General features: G+C 39.9%; 1 protein-coding gene and 1 long non-coding RNA gene across 7 annotated transcripts in view; one reads left to right on the top strand and one right to left on the bottom strand.

The window, feature by feature from the left end:
• Window positions 1-14,779, top strand: part of TJP1 (tight junction protein 1) — a 213,877-nt gene that overhangs the window by 161,956 nt on the left and 37,142 nt on the right. For all 6 annotated transcript variants that reach the window (XM_060179287.1, XM_060179286.1, XM_060179285.1 and 3 more), the window contains exons 7-10: window positions 1,891-1,994; window positions 2,778-2,946; window positions 3,255-3,402; window positions 14,374-14,513. In XM_060179287.1, coding sequence (XP_060035270.1) covers window positions 1,891-1,994; window positions 2,778-2,946; window positions 3,255-3,402; window positions 14,374-14,513 — 561 coding nt within the window. The remainder of the gene's footprint in view (window positions 1-1,890; window positions 1,995-2,777; window positions 2,947-3,254; window positions 3,403-14,373; window positions 14,514-14,779) is intronic.
• The window catches only part of LOC132534853 (uncharacterized), a 92,427-nt gene continuing 78,910 nt past the window's right edge, over window positions 1,263-14,779 (bottom strand). The window contains exons 2-3 of the long non-coding RNA XR_009546582.1: window positions 6,469-6,608; window positions 1,263-1,488 (exon numbers count right to left, since the gene is read on the bottom strand). This is a non-coding gene — a long non-coding RNA (uncharacterized LOC132534853). The remainder of the gene's footprint in view (window positions 1,489-6,468; window positions 6,609-14,779) is intronic.

Below are 14,779 nucleotides of genomic sequence, written 5' to 3'. Positions count from 1 at the left end.
TCTTTTTTCTACCCTCATCTCTTTGTGGAATGTACTGGGGAATGAAGCCAGGGCCTTGGATATGGCTCCAGTGCTAACCAACCACCCCAGCCCATTTTTATGTTATTTGTTTGAGTTGGGGGTGAGGGGAGGAAGGTGGACGGAAACACCCAAGTGTTGTTCCATAATGCCTGGAGTGCCACGTCTCTATCTTGGGTTCTCTCGTGTGACATCCGGGAACAAACACCAGAGCCACACTCCTGAAGACATGCATTTCATTCTACCTGCTAAGCCACTTCCATGAGTAACTTACATACTTGACCATCCTCTTTGGACAAACTCACACATTCTGATAAATTTCTCTCTGGATCCCTTCCAGACTGTTCAGCTGATTCCTTCACAGTCAGAAAGTTCTCCGCATTATTCTTGTGCCTTCAGTTTGTACCTTTTGGTGCGTTCTTCTCTAACCCTTCTGACTCTTAACCCCTGCCTACCCCCCTCCCCCAGCTCCCACATCCTGACAGCCAACACACATTTGTACCCTTTTCCTTCAGTTTTAGTTTGAGTATTTCTTACCTAAGTTTCAGCTTTAGTCTCCTCTCAGAGAGATTTCTCGGACCTGTTAACTAGTCCAAGAACCCTGTACTTTTTCCTCACACTTGAAGTTTGTCATAAGAACATTACCCCCCCACATCCCCCATTGACAGTGCAGGTTTCCGGAGTGCAGAGACCATGTTCCTCATTTGTTGCTGCTTATTTAGAATGCCTTTTTCAAAGTTAATATTTCTACAAGGAAATACCTGGAATAAACGGGTCAGTCAGTATACCAGAAATATTTTAGAGTCACACCTGCATTGGTCATTTGTAACTGTTTAGCCTTGAATAAGGAGAGTCCTTTAACCAGTACTATGATTTCTTTTGATGTAACAGACATGTCTGATGCACGTGCAACTGATTGCCTAGAACCCCAAACTTTTTTTTTCCATTTTTTTTTAAATCCTGATTTCTGTTTCTATTTTGTGAGTGCTCTGTATGTTTGCCTTGAGTTAAACTATAACTCTGATGTAACTTTCAGAAGCCTGAGTTAGCACACATTTTCTGTTTCTCACCTTGGTCTTGTTGCTGTTGCTTTTTGTTTTTGTTTTGTTTTGATGTGACAAGACTTAAAGAGCGATCCTCTCTTTCCTAGCAAAACCTGAAACAGTCTTCTTCCCAGTGATATTATACAGTAGTCACTGTTCTGAGTTTTCAAAAATAATTCTACACTTTCACAGACTCCTGAACAGTTTTCTAGCCTTTCCTGATAAGTGCCTCAATTCTGGCCACTCCCTCCCCCACATATGTAATTAATGTTGACTCACCCTTAGATACCTCTGGTTGTTGAAAGTTGGCATTGACTCTTGCCCACGTCTGCCTGAATAGCTGAAAGCCATTGTTTAAACTCACATAGACAGTTTGTGCCAGTGCAGAGTCAGACAGGTGTCAGCAGAAACGCTTTTTCTCTGGGGTCTGGGAAAGCACGAGGAGGATACAATTGGTAATAAAAACTCAGACTTCAACCCGTTTACTTTTTTCTCTTGTACATGTATATGTATATGTAGAATTTATTAAGCTTTCTGAGAAGCTAGTGTATTAGCACAGCGTGGTCAGAAAGGAAAGGCCTTTCCTTCAAGTCTTTCTCTGGTGCAGTAAAATGGGACTGTGGAGTGCCAGTCCTCTGAACCACACACACACTTTCACATTGGCAAACTTTTTGATGATATTAGGAAGTGTCTTCTGAGAGTAACTAACTGTAATTTCTTGTTCCTGTACTTCAGTACTGTCTTTATGATGCGGGTATTATTAATTTTGTACTTTGAAACCGTAAGTGTGTAAAGATTTTACACTTAAGACATTTAAATATTTTTTCAGAATATGGTCTTCGACTGGCCAGCCATATATTTGTAAAAGAAATTTCACAAGACAGCTTGGCAGCAAGAGATGGCAATATTCAAGAAGGCGATGTTGTATTGAAGGTATGGTCATATTCTTACATTCTAATGAACTGAGAATAAAAAGTCTTAGTGTGGACTTTTGACTTCAGCTCATATTTGAAATACTTGTACAGACATTTTTTTTAAAATTAGTGTTTGGGGAACTGAGAAGTCTGTAATCATCCATTATTACCAATCAACAGTGATATTTTTTTTCTTTTTTTTAAATATCAGCTCTGGCTGATAGTAGTGCAGGGTATTGAACCTGGGACTTTGGAGCCTCAGGCATGAGAGTCTATTTGCATAACTGTTATGCTATCTAACCCTGCCCTGATGTTTTTCTCTTAAGACAGTGTCATCCTCAGAGAAGGAATCACTGAAGTGATCATTTATGAGTAGGAATTACTTTTCAGATAAACTTGCCTGTGCTTCCCCAATACGTGCTTTTGATAACTGCGCTCAATCTTGAAATGTTTGTTTTGTAAGTTTGTGGTTTACTTAAAGAAGTAGTAGGCTTGGCAGGAGGGCTGGGGGGCGGGGGCAAGGGGAACTAGAGATTACTCATTTGTGATTTTGTTTCAGGAAGGACTAGTACCATGGTAATTCAGAAAAGTATAAAGGAATGCTTGGGCTCTTAGGTAAACCAGTGGGCAGTTTTGGTATTCTTTTTTTTTTTTAATTTAAAAAAATATATATTTATTTGTTTTCCCTTTTGTTGCCCTTGTTGTTTTACAGTTTTGGTATTCTTACTCATTACAGATTAAGTTACTATTCGTATTCCTGTTTGTCATTTACTTTCAACCTGCAGTTTCTTTTATGTTGCAGATAAATGGTACTGTGACTGAAAATATGTCATTGACAGATGCAAAGACACTGATAGAAAGGTCAAAAGGCAAATTAAAAATGGTAGTTCAGAGAGATGAACGGGCTACCCTGTTGAATGTCCCCGATCTTTCAGACAGCATCCACTCCGCGAATGCCTCAGAGAGAGATGGTGAGTACAGTCCTGTATGGAGTAAGTGACTTTTTTGTTTGTTTGTTTATATATATGTAAGTGTTAGGAAGATTGATGAGTTTGAACAAGCCAGTGTAATTTCCCTGCTCCAGAATCTAAAACTTAGAAATACATGTGTTTTCTGTATTGACCTCACTATTTATTGATCAGTGGTTGACAACAGTAGTTTGAGTCAGCTCTTTCATATTAATTTCTATCCGGTCACTTCCATGGTTATTGCAGTACTTCACATTCCACTGGAATCATTTACTTCATTGGAGACTAAATGGTGCCTTGTTATTTAACAGACATTTCAGAAATTCAGTCGTTGGCATCAGATCATTCCGTACGATCACATGACAGGCCTCCCCGCCACAGCCGATCGAGGTCTCCTGACCAGCGGTCAGAGCCTTCTGACCACTCCCGACATTCTCCACAGCAGCCCAGCAACGGCAGGTAACCCCTCTCTGTTGCTTACAGTCCTGTGTGTGCTGGACACCTGTCTCTACTATTGTTTACAAATATTAGAAGAAGCATTCTCTTGTGGTTACTTAACATTAGGATTACTTTTTTTTTCTTCTCATCATCGAGGCTTCACCATTGAAGTTGACTTCTTCAGATAGAAAGGGAAAGACAGAGGGAGAGAGCAACATTACAGCTCTGAAGCTTCCCCAAGACTTAAGCAGGTACCTTCCCAGATGAACTATCTCACCAGCCCTAGCTTTACCTTTTTTTAAGTCAACTTAAGTATCTCTTATCTAGAATGCAGAGGTCATACTCCCCCCCCCCCCCCCCCCCATGGATCTAACACTGTAGGCACTCCTTAGAGATATTGTGGGCTGCATTCCAGCCTACGGCAATTAAAACTAGTCATAGATTTCTTTTTAGTTCCCCAGTGAATGTGAAAGTTACATGTAGGGGCCAGGCGGTTAGCGCACTGGGTTAAGCGCACATGGTGTGAAAAAGCACAAGGACCGGCATAAGGATCCTGGTTCGAGCACTTCACAAGTGACGAAGCAGATCTGCAGGTGTCTATCTTTCTCTCCCCCTCTCTGTCTTCCCCATCTCTCTGTCCTATCCAACAACAACAACAGAAATAACACAATAACAACAATAGCAATAACAACAAGGGTAACAAAATGGGAAAACGGCTGCCAGGAACAGTGGATTCGTAGTGCCAGGCACCGAACCCCAGCTCTGGAGGCAGGCAGGCAGGCAGGCAGGCAGGCAGGCAGGAAGGAAATTAGTTAGTTACGTTTACACAGGTCCGGGTAGGCAAACGCTAGAAGAAGAAGGTCCGGGTGGAGGCACACCTGGTTGAACACATAATGTTACAGTGCACAAGGACCTGGGTTCAAGCCCTCAGTCCCCATCGTCAGGGGGAAAGCTTCACAAGTGGTGAAGTAGGGCTGTAGGTGTCTCTCTGTATCTCTGTCTCTATCTCCCCCTTCCATTCAATTTCTGGCTGTCTCTATTTCAATAAGTGAATAAAGATAATAAAAAATATTTCAAAACAAAGTTGCATTTACACTATGCTGTAGTCTAGTAAGCATGCAGTGGCATTGTGTCTACAACAGTGTATATACTTCAGTTAAAAATACTTTATTGTTAAAAGTGCTGTCATCTGTGCCTTCAGTGAGTCATCTTTTTTTTTTTTTAATATTTATTTGATAGAGACAAAGGGAGAGAGAGAGGGAAAGAGACAGAGACACCTGCAGTTCTGTTTCACCACTTGCAAAGCTTTCCCCTTGCAGGTAGGGACTAGGGGCTCAAAGCCGGGTCTGAGTGCATAGTAACATGTGCGCTGAACCAGGTGCACCACCACCTGACCCCCCCCTCCTTTTAAAGACGTATTTATTTGTTTCTACAGAGAGAAGAGTCAAGAGAAAAGCAAGGAATAGAGAGAGGAGAGAGAGAGAGAGACCGAGAGACCTGCAGCACTTGTATAGCTTCCCCCCTGCAGGTAGGGACTAGGGACTTGAACCCAGATCCTTTTATATGGTGATATGTGTGCTACAGGTATACCACCACTGAGCCCTGAGCCTTAATCTTTTTGCTAATGGCTGCTCTTATGAAACAATCTGAATTTGAACCAAGAAGTCATAGAACATAACATCCACTGGGGTTTGAGCCTCAGCACCACATGGGAACACTTGCATCAGGGAAGGTTCTTGAATGTGGAGAAGTGTCTGTGGTATTTCTGTCTCTCTTCTGGTACTCACTTTCTCATCTCTCCCTTTTGTCTATCTGAAATTAAAAAAGAGAAGAAGAAAGGCTGTCAGTCTTTTCTACCAGGATTGCTCAAGTTGTAAAGGTAGTACAGGTACAAAAAGTCCCAACAAGCAAAAAAAAAGGAAGAAAGAAAGAAAATGAGGTGTGGTCTAGGAGGAGTGGATAAAGCATTGGACTCTCAAGCGTGAGGTCCTGAGTTCAATCCCTGGCAGCACATGTACCAGAGTGATGTCTGGTTCTTTCTCTCTCCCATCTTTCTCATGAATAAATAAATAAATTCTTTAAAAAAAATAATAAAATGAGATATGTTTGAATATTTTTGGCACAGGAACAATTCAGTCTCTTTGCAGCACAAAAGTAATTGAAGACAGTTGGTAAACAGATGGGCATGGCTGTGTTCCAGTAAAAGTATTGACAGAACTAGTTGCCTTCCAAAGCTGCACCGTGTTAGAGGGTGCTAGCCACTTTCGCTGCTTGCAGGAGCAATGTAATTAGTAGAAGTCCTTTACCTATCTGATTAACCTGGACTTTACTTTTTCCTTTTAATAATACACCAGTTTGAATTTATGCCAGTGGCAGGTGTGCTAGTAGTATGTAACTTAGCTGAGCTTATAGTCTCTTCATGGAGATATATATATATATATAGAAATTATGACTCATCTCTCCAGAAAAATGCACATGTACATGTACACGGAACTTCCCACTTATAATTTTAGGACATTACCAGGGCTCTGTAGGTCTCCAGCTAACCTGTGGGTTGATAGCAAACCACAGAAAAGTTGTGGAGATACTTGAAAATATAAGTCCAGAACTGAACAGTTTAGGATTCACAATAGTGACTTCGACTGTCTGAGGTCTTAGCTGAAGCCTGGCAAGTCATTCAGATTGCAAACAGAAGCACTAAGGAAAGAAGACCAAGAATTGGACCACAGGAGCTGAAGATGGAGAGGAGAAATAGACAAAGAGGGAATTGCCTGGTCCGCTTTTACTTGAATTTATTTTTAAAGACTGATTTATTTCAAACAAGATAGAGAGCTTCATGAGAGGGGGAGAGAGAGAAGTGAGGGCACTGCTGAGGTCCATGCAGTGCTGGGGTCGAATAAGGGAACATGCAAGTTGAGCTATTTGGTCTCCCCAGTCAACTTTTCAAAAGATTATAATAACGCTTCTTCAAAAAGGAATAGTATGATCTGTCACATACATAACTGGCCTTTCCAATAACTGATGATTAATTTGAACTGTTGCGGATAGTAAATTGATTCTCAGTAGCTCCTTGACATGGCGTATTACCTGGGGAAGGGTCGCTGTCACAGCACATGCACAGTGATTTCACCAACATCCTGGCTGATTCATGGGGAGCTGCTGTCATTTTAACACATTTCTCCCACATAGAAACCATGCTGGTGTCAAGCAATTTGGACGTCATTCTCCTTAAAAGAAAGAAAGAAAGAAAGAAAATCATCAGATCTTTGTCCATTTGGTTTTATATTACAAGAAATTCCAATTCTTAGTTCTCTTTGGCTTTTTTTTTTAATTCTAATTTTCTAAACACTTGGCATCTCACTTTAATTTAAAAGTGGAAAGGGTTATGTGACCTGCAAGATAGCCCACCTGCAGGCTGCCTGCTTTGCCATGCTCACAGCCCAGGCTCCGTTATGGTTCCTGTGACAATGGGGAAGCTTCAGTGCTGTGGTGTCTTTCCCTCTCCCTGTTTCTTTTATCTGAAAAAGTCAGCCTAGAGCAGTGACGCTTCATTGACAAAACAAGAAGAGGTATGGGGGGGGGGGGGGAGACTTAGCTATGTCCACACTGTTTGGGGGGTAATTTAGCTTCTCTTGGGGGACCTCAAATATAATCATGAGTAATGACAGTTAAACAGGATCTTCTAAAAATACAGAATCTTGAGGTCTCTGTCCTGGTTTATTTAAATGGGAATACTTTTTTTTTTTTTGAAGGCTCCATTTACTTTTCTGTAAGCTATTGGATTTGGGAACTTTTAATGAGAATATGTAGTCTTTACTAAAAAAAAAAAGTATTCCAAATACAGATGACCATAAGTCTTCAAGGTTTTGTGGGGTTTTTTTTCCTTTCCCCTTTTAATTTTTGTGCTGAGAATTTAATTCTTGAAAGTTTAGTAATTTGCAGGGAAGAAATGGTACTGCCAGTATCTTAAAGATTTCATTTCCCTCCTGAGATTAATATTAAAGTCCAAATAACTGGTAGTGCCAAGAGTGCACTGAATTTCGAGACAAAAATTAGATAATATTAAAAGAATAAAATCCTAGTATTAAAAACCCAGACCACTATATATTCTTTGTTGTTTTATTATTTGGCTTGTATAGATGTCTTTGTTTTTGCAGATTCCATTTAAAATCCTTCTAAAACCAAAGAGGTACAAAATTGCCTTGATCTCTTTGAGAAACATTTTCCCCTTAGTGTGTAAAGAGATCTGACATGTTAAAGTACCAGCTGCACTTTGTCCTTTTCCCAGACTCCAGAATATTTTTATCTACTTGTAGGACATGCAGTTCATTTGCAGAGTAATAACATCTTCATTTTGCCAGAGGCTGTACTGTAATGACTTGGGGATCCTTGGAAACAATCTTTCTGGGGGCTACTTACTTGCAGGAGGACCCTGAAGTCTGTGTGCTTTGGTTTTTCCCATTTGTAAGTCATTCCCATACCTTGTAAAAGCTGTCATTAAGATTGAATTAGATACAATATCTGGCACAAATGTGCCAGCTGTCATTATTTTCGTGACTAGCAGCAGCAGCAGTAGTAGAAATGTGAGTTCGTTTTCTAAACTTGCTTTCACATCTGTCCATAGTTAAACACTTCTAAGATAAAGGTGGCAAGAGATTGGAACCAAGATGAAAACTCTTGACCTTTTGATTCAAACATTTGACCTTTTTGGTATAAAGATGGGGGGAAATATAAGGCTAATTGCTAGCTAGTCTTCAAAGAACAAAGATCTATAAGCAAGGGTCGAGCAGTAGTGCAGGGGATTAAGCACACATGGCGCAAAGTGCAAGGACCAGCGTAAGGATCCCGATTCGAGCCCTCAGCTCCCCACCTGCAGGTGATGAAGCAGGTCTGCAGGTGTCTTTCTCTTCTCCTCTCTGTCTTCCCCATCTCTCTCCATTTCTCTGTCCTATCCAACAACAGATGACATCCACAGCAACAAAAATAACCACAACAAGGCTACAACAACAAGGGCAACAAAAGGGGAAAAAAATGGCCTCCAGGAGCAGTGGATTCATCATGCAGGCACTGAGTCCCAGCAATAACTCCTGGAGGCAAAAAAAAAAAAATCCATAAGCATTCCATTGTTGCCATCACCCATTTTAAGTTCTGCTTTCTGTGGACAATTCTGAGAGAAGGATGTGAGTTTATGCTCGTCATTATAATTAGGTAAACAACATATCCTCGTTGTAGTCTAGGACAGAGTTTGGCAACCTTCAGCCTATGGGTCAAATCCAGCCTTGCTGCGTGGTTTTCATTTATAAATAAAGTCTTACGGAATCTGTCCTGCAATGACATAACAAGGAATTTGCAACAAGACCATATGATCAATAACCCGTGGCAGGAAAAGTTTGCCTCTCCCTGGTCTAGAATGTTTTGTTTTTAAATTTAAAGATGCTGAGGGTACTGGGTGTTGTCAGCTGGTGGCATTGCTTCATGACTGAAGAATGGAGTGGCAGCTGATGACTCACTTCTTTGCTCGCACTGTGGCATTTGATTTCTCAAAGGGTGCTGGATTTGCAGGGTACCTTTGCACCTCTACTTGGGCATACTCTCTCTAGGACTTGCACAGCTAATAGATATATTTTGTTACTTTTCCTCCTGAAGAATGACATGTGTTTACCTTTTTACTATTTGGTAAACTTTTTTTTTTTCTGAAGTGCAGGCTAATTAGCATAAGGTTGGGTTATGGAAAATTGGGATTGTAAAGATTTTTTTTTCAGATAACGTAAATGCAGTCACTCCTGACCAAATTCATCTAAGACCTAGTTACTGTTTAGAGTTTTGTATTCAAGCAAATGGGGGAAAAGTCTCCTTTATATTTAGCATATCCATTTGATAAAGACAGTTCCTTTTGAAGTACTTGAAAACAGTATTTTTAAAAGTTGTAAATATTCTCTTCACTCATTGTGTCTCCTAATACAAATGTTTTCATTAAATTCTGTAAAGTTAGTATGCCAATGTTAATGGATTTTGGAGACAGCAAATACATGAAAGTCAAATTAAATTTTTTGAGTGAGAAAAATTAGCTCAAGCAAAATCACATTTGGCAACTAAAATTATATTTCGGAATAAAACCTTTTGCCCATGTAGCCCATGAATATTATAAACTATTTAAAACTGTACAGGGTTGAATTTTAAGCTCATGACTTTATGCTCTAAGAGTGCTGGGTAAGTCCTAAAACATAATGTTTTTTCCTTTAAAATCTTAGTGAAGCCATGGCTTTTAAATTAAGGATCTAGTTTTTTATTTACACACACACCTTCTATTTTCTGCCAACTTCCACAGCTTTTTAAATAACTGTAAATTTTATTTGATCCTATTATATTTAGTTTCTGTTAGATATTGTTAAGTTCTTTTTTTGTTTTTAAAGAGGTAGATGAATTTGGTACTCTCATCCTCTAAAGCTTGGATCATGCATGCCCTGTGAGGTCCTTGCTCAAGTTCCCAGAGTGGAGTAGAATATGAGCAAGGCCAAGATGTCCTTCTCCCTCAAGTTCTGTGGCTGTCCTCCTCCTCCTCCTCCTCCTCCTCCTCCTCCTCCTCCTCCTCCTCCGTCTCCTCCTCCTTCAATATACTTATGTATTTATTTATTATTGGCTAGCGACAGAGAAATTGAGAGGGGAGGAGGAGATAGAGAGACAGAAAGACACCTGCAGTCCTGCTTCACGACTCATAAAACTTTCCCCCTGAAGGTGGGGACCAGGGGCTTGAACCAGGGTCCTTGCACACTGTAATGTGAGCGCTTAACCAGGTGCGCCACCACCTGGCCCCTGTTAAGTTCTTTATGGAACATACATGTAACTTTGCCAATAGGCTAACCATTTTTGTTGAGACATTTACATATGTCGGTTGGACTTTTTATAGTATTTAAAAATGTGGAAAAGATACCATCTTATGATTGGTGAATTTCAGGTTTTCTTTTTTGATCTTTTGCTTGAGTCCTTTTCCAAATAAAAATGGTTTCATTACAGTCCATCCTCAAGGGGTTTTATCCACAACAAGATGTTTGTGTGATATTATTGGTAACTAACTTTGTTTAGGCGCTACTACATTTTCTTTTTCAGAAATTCTTCAGCTGGCGAAGATAGAAAGGACCATTCTGGAAAGGAGAATTTCCTCAATGTCTTAGTGAAATCACACAGCCAGCTGATTTCTTCTCCCCTATGGCTCCTTTCTCTTATGACGGGACTAAGGGGGTTGAGAGTTACCAGCAGGTAGCCAGCACAGTGAATGTTTTATGTCCAAAGTTGGAAGATTTCCCTGTTAGGAGATTTGACATCCTGCTTATCCATCCTTTATTAAATATTTCTTGAAGGCACAAGTGTTAGAAGTATATGATTATAGGGAGTCGGGTGGTACAAAGTGCAAGGACTGGTTTAGGATCCCGGTTCGAGCCCCTGGCTCCCCACCTGCAGGGGAGTCACTTCACAGGTGGTGAAGCAGGTCTGCAGGTGTCTTTCTCTCCCCCTCTCTGTCTTCCCCTCTTCTCTCCATTTCTCTCTGTCCTATCCAACAGCGACATCAATCAGTAACAACAACAATAATGATTGCAACAATAAAACAAGGGCAACAAAAGGGAATAAATAAATATTTTTTAAAAAGAAGTATATGATTATAAATGAGACACTGAACAATTTAGGTCTCTCGACTTGTTGGAAAACAGCGAGATGACCAGGATGTTTGAGTTGCCACAAAGGAGAGTATGATTTTGGAGTTCTAGGAGTCCTTTCCCCATTTTAGAAAAGCTGTTTCACTAGTGGGGAGAGGGTTTTTTTTTTCTTTTTTTTTTAATTGTTCTCTACTTGAGTTGTTACTGATGGTTTTTGTTAAGATTCTTTGTCTAACATTTCAAAGTGACTAATGACCCATCCTGAACTTTCGCTACTTAAATGTAAGCCAACTATTATGTTTATTTTTATTTGTAAAATGGAAATACTGACAAGACTGTAGGATAAGAGTGGTACATTTCCACAAAGTGCCCACCCCCAGAACTCCATATCCAATCTCCCCCTTGGTGCATTCCCTATTCTTTATCCTTCTGGGAGTATAGACCCAGAGTCATTGTGGGGTGTAGACCGTGGAAGGTCTGGCTTCTGTAATTGCTTCCCTGCTGAACATGGGCCATGGGCGTTGGCAGGTCGACCCATACTCCCAGCCTGTCTTTCTCTTTCCCTAGTGGGACAGGGATCTGGGGAGGTGTGTTCAGGACACATGGGATCGTCTGCCCAGGGAAGTCAGGTTGGCATCATGTTAGCATCTGGAACCTGGTGGCTGAAAAAGAGTTAAGATCAGGAACAACATAATGGACCCCTTTGTGGGCCCCTATAAGACCTTGCCCTCAGTGTGGATCAACAATGGTAGGAAATGGTCCTTTCTCTGAAGGGAGGTTGGACAGTATACTCTACCTACTACCCGAGGAAGATGGGTCCTGAAATTAATACAGCCCGGAATGTTCCTAGCCGTGACCAGAGAATGGATGCAGAGGTTACATAGGCTTCTGTGCTAAATATGAGCCCCAGATCAAATTTATGGGCTTTACAGTTAACAATATTTATACACTTTCCCCATATTTGGGAGATACTCTCTTTCCTCATCCAGCTTTTAGTCCTTTTTCAAACTATGACATCATCTCCCCAGACAATATCCTGTGTCTACCTGCATATTAGATACCAGGCTAAAAGTCATGGGCCCCTTGGAATATACCTAAAGTAGACCTACTAGCTTTTTCCAAAACAGAGACCCCAAATCTTCATCTGCAATATTTTTGTCATTAGGTTCATGATTAGTCAACTATTATGTTTAATCCTTGGGAATTTTAGGTTTCCAGATTAAAATTCCAGGCTGAGGTGTTTTGTTTTTGACTAGACTGGGCAATACAGTAGTTTATACTTTTTTTTTTTAGCTAAAGGAAGCCCTTTATAGTTCTTTTTACTTACCTTTATTTATTGGCTGGAGACAGCCAGAAATCAAGAAGGAAGGGGGTGATAGAGAGGAGAGAGAGATGCTATAACTCTGCATCATTCAACACCATTGCCATTAGAAAATTAAATATTTAAAGTCAAGTATAAGCAATCTAAATTGAGATGTGTGAAGTATACTGAATTTTAATGACTGATGATATGGAACATAAAATGTCATTACTAAATTACATTCATTAGCTTAACATCTGACAAAATAGTTTTAATTCATTTGGATAAGTAAAGTGAATTAATCCATTTCTCTTCATTTGATGTAGATTTGAACTCTAGAACATTTAAAATTACATGAGTGCCATGTTTCACAATATGCTGCTAACAGCACTGTTCCAGGTCTTCATGTATTATTGAATAACATCACCATCTTTCGGTAGATAAGGAAAGTACACTAAAAAGCCAATGCCTTGCCAAATATTACTCAATCGTTGTATGGCAGTTTGATTAGATGGCAGTTCCATCCATATGAAGTGTATTTATCATAATTGTATTACAAGAAAATAAAAATTACAATCAAGGCAGTATGAAAAGCTAGCCAAACAAGGAAATGCTAGCAATAAATATTTTTGTGCACTGTACCGAGCAAGAGCCCAATTGTACAGCAAATGGCAATCTGTTGGTTACCCCTGGGGAGGATACTGGAATTAGAGTGCTATATTTGGCCCTAAGCTGCTAATACAATAGTTATCATCAGTGTTTGTTAGAGACGTTTTATATTGAGGCCTATTTTTAAAGTTACAGTGAAGAAAATCAGTTGGGAACATGTAGCAAATAGAGGAGTTTAAAATCAGCTTGTTGCAGAGCAACAGAAACCTATGGAACCGAAAGCATTATGTAGTTCTTTAATTTCATTTTCTTCTTTAGAGTGACTATCTTTATAATAGACTATTAGCATTTTTTAGTGTGGAGAATGCTGGGAGGATTTACTATTTTTACTGCCTTTTATATTCTCTGGCGCCCAGAGAAGATTGGGAATGTTTAATTGCACTTATTTATACTTAAACTAATTGTATATGAATTTATTTTGTTTTTATAAACAGTAGCTAAAAATTTTGACCTTTTATAATTTAAAAGTAGTTCATTCTGGTTTGAACTAGCAATATTTTGGCTTTCATCTTTTTTCTAAAGAACCCTTACATACATACAGTTCATTTAATATATGTAATTTAGAATAGAATACACCCCCGTAGGGGATGCATGAATAAAAAAATAGAAACTATGCATCATGCTTGTGTTTGACCCTTTCAGGAGCATAACAGGGAATGAAACTTGTTCTGACAAGAGACTGTTAATAATGTGTACTAATAAAACTAGATCATGTAGGCCTAATTTCACTTTGAAATAATGACACCTCAAAACATCTCTGTGAATAATTCGTGTGTTTCTCATTGTAAAACTTGAAATAGTAGAAATAGTCTAGTTTTTCTTGTCACTGTTTTGCCTCTTCCATATGAACTACTGTTGCTTATTTTGCTGTGTCCATGTAGGACTGTGTGTGTGCATGGTAAAGTGTGTGCTCTACCTGGTGAACCATCTCCTGGACCCACCACCCTAGTTTTAATTAGTAGGTTTTTATATCTTTTTATAATCTGTTAGAGTAAGGCCCTTGTTCCTTGAAGTCCCTTCAATATTGTCTCGACTTTTCCTATGCCATTCGCTTTTTTTTATTATTGTTGTTGTAGTTATTGTTGTTGATGTCGTTGTTGGATAGGACAGACAGAAATGGAGAGAGGAGGGCAAGACAGAGGGGGAGAGAAACAGAGACACCTGCAGACCTGCTTCACCACTTGTGAAACAACTCCCCTGCAGGTGGGGAGCCGGGGGCTCAAACTGGGATCCTTACTCTGGTCCTTGCGCTTTGTACCACATGTGCTTAACCTGCCACACTACCACCCGACCCCCTGCTATTCTCTTAACAAATGTTTGTTGTGATCAGCCATATTTTTGCTCATATTTTTAATCTTTACTTATCCGTAGCCTTCGGAGCAGAGAGGAAGAAAGAGTTTCCAAACCTGGAGTTATCTCCACTCCTGTAAAGCATGTGGATGATCATACACCTAAAGCAGTAGAAGAAGCTGTTGTTGAAAGGAATGAGAAACTGACACCTACTCTTCCAGGTAAGCCTAGGAAAGTATTAGGTGCAGAAAACATTCACAGTGAAAGTGATAGGCACGATTGAAAGAAGACTGAAAGATAGAGCTGCTACTACTGCTACTGCTATTGTGGTTATTAGCTTTTGGGAAAACCTTTCCAATTTTTGTTTTGTTAGAGGAAGGGGTGCACTGGGTTCTCATGCCTACATCCATTGCTCTCAGCAGGTACCCCTCCGCCCCTTTAATCTGAGGTAGGGAGATACTTGCCTGATGCCATTGTGGTGTTCCCA

Source organism: Erinaceus europaeus, chromosome 20 (genome assembly GCF_950295315.1).
Source record: "Erinaceus europaeus chromosome 20, mEriEur2.1, whole genome shotgun sequence".
Lineage (NCBI taxonomy): Eukaryota > Metazoa > Chordata > Mammalia > Eulipotyphla > Erinaceidae > Erinaceus > Erinaceus europaeus.
Note: the sequence above shows the minus strand (reverse complement) of the source record. Positions and strands in the feature narration are given on the sequence as shown.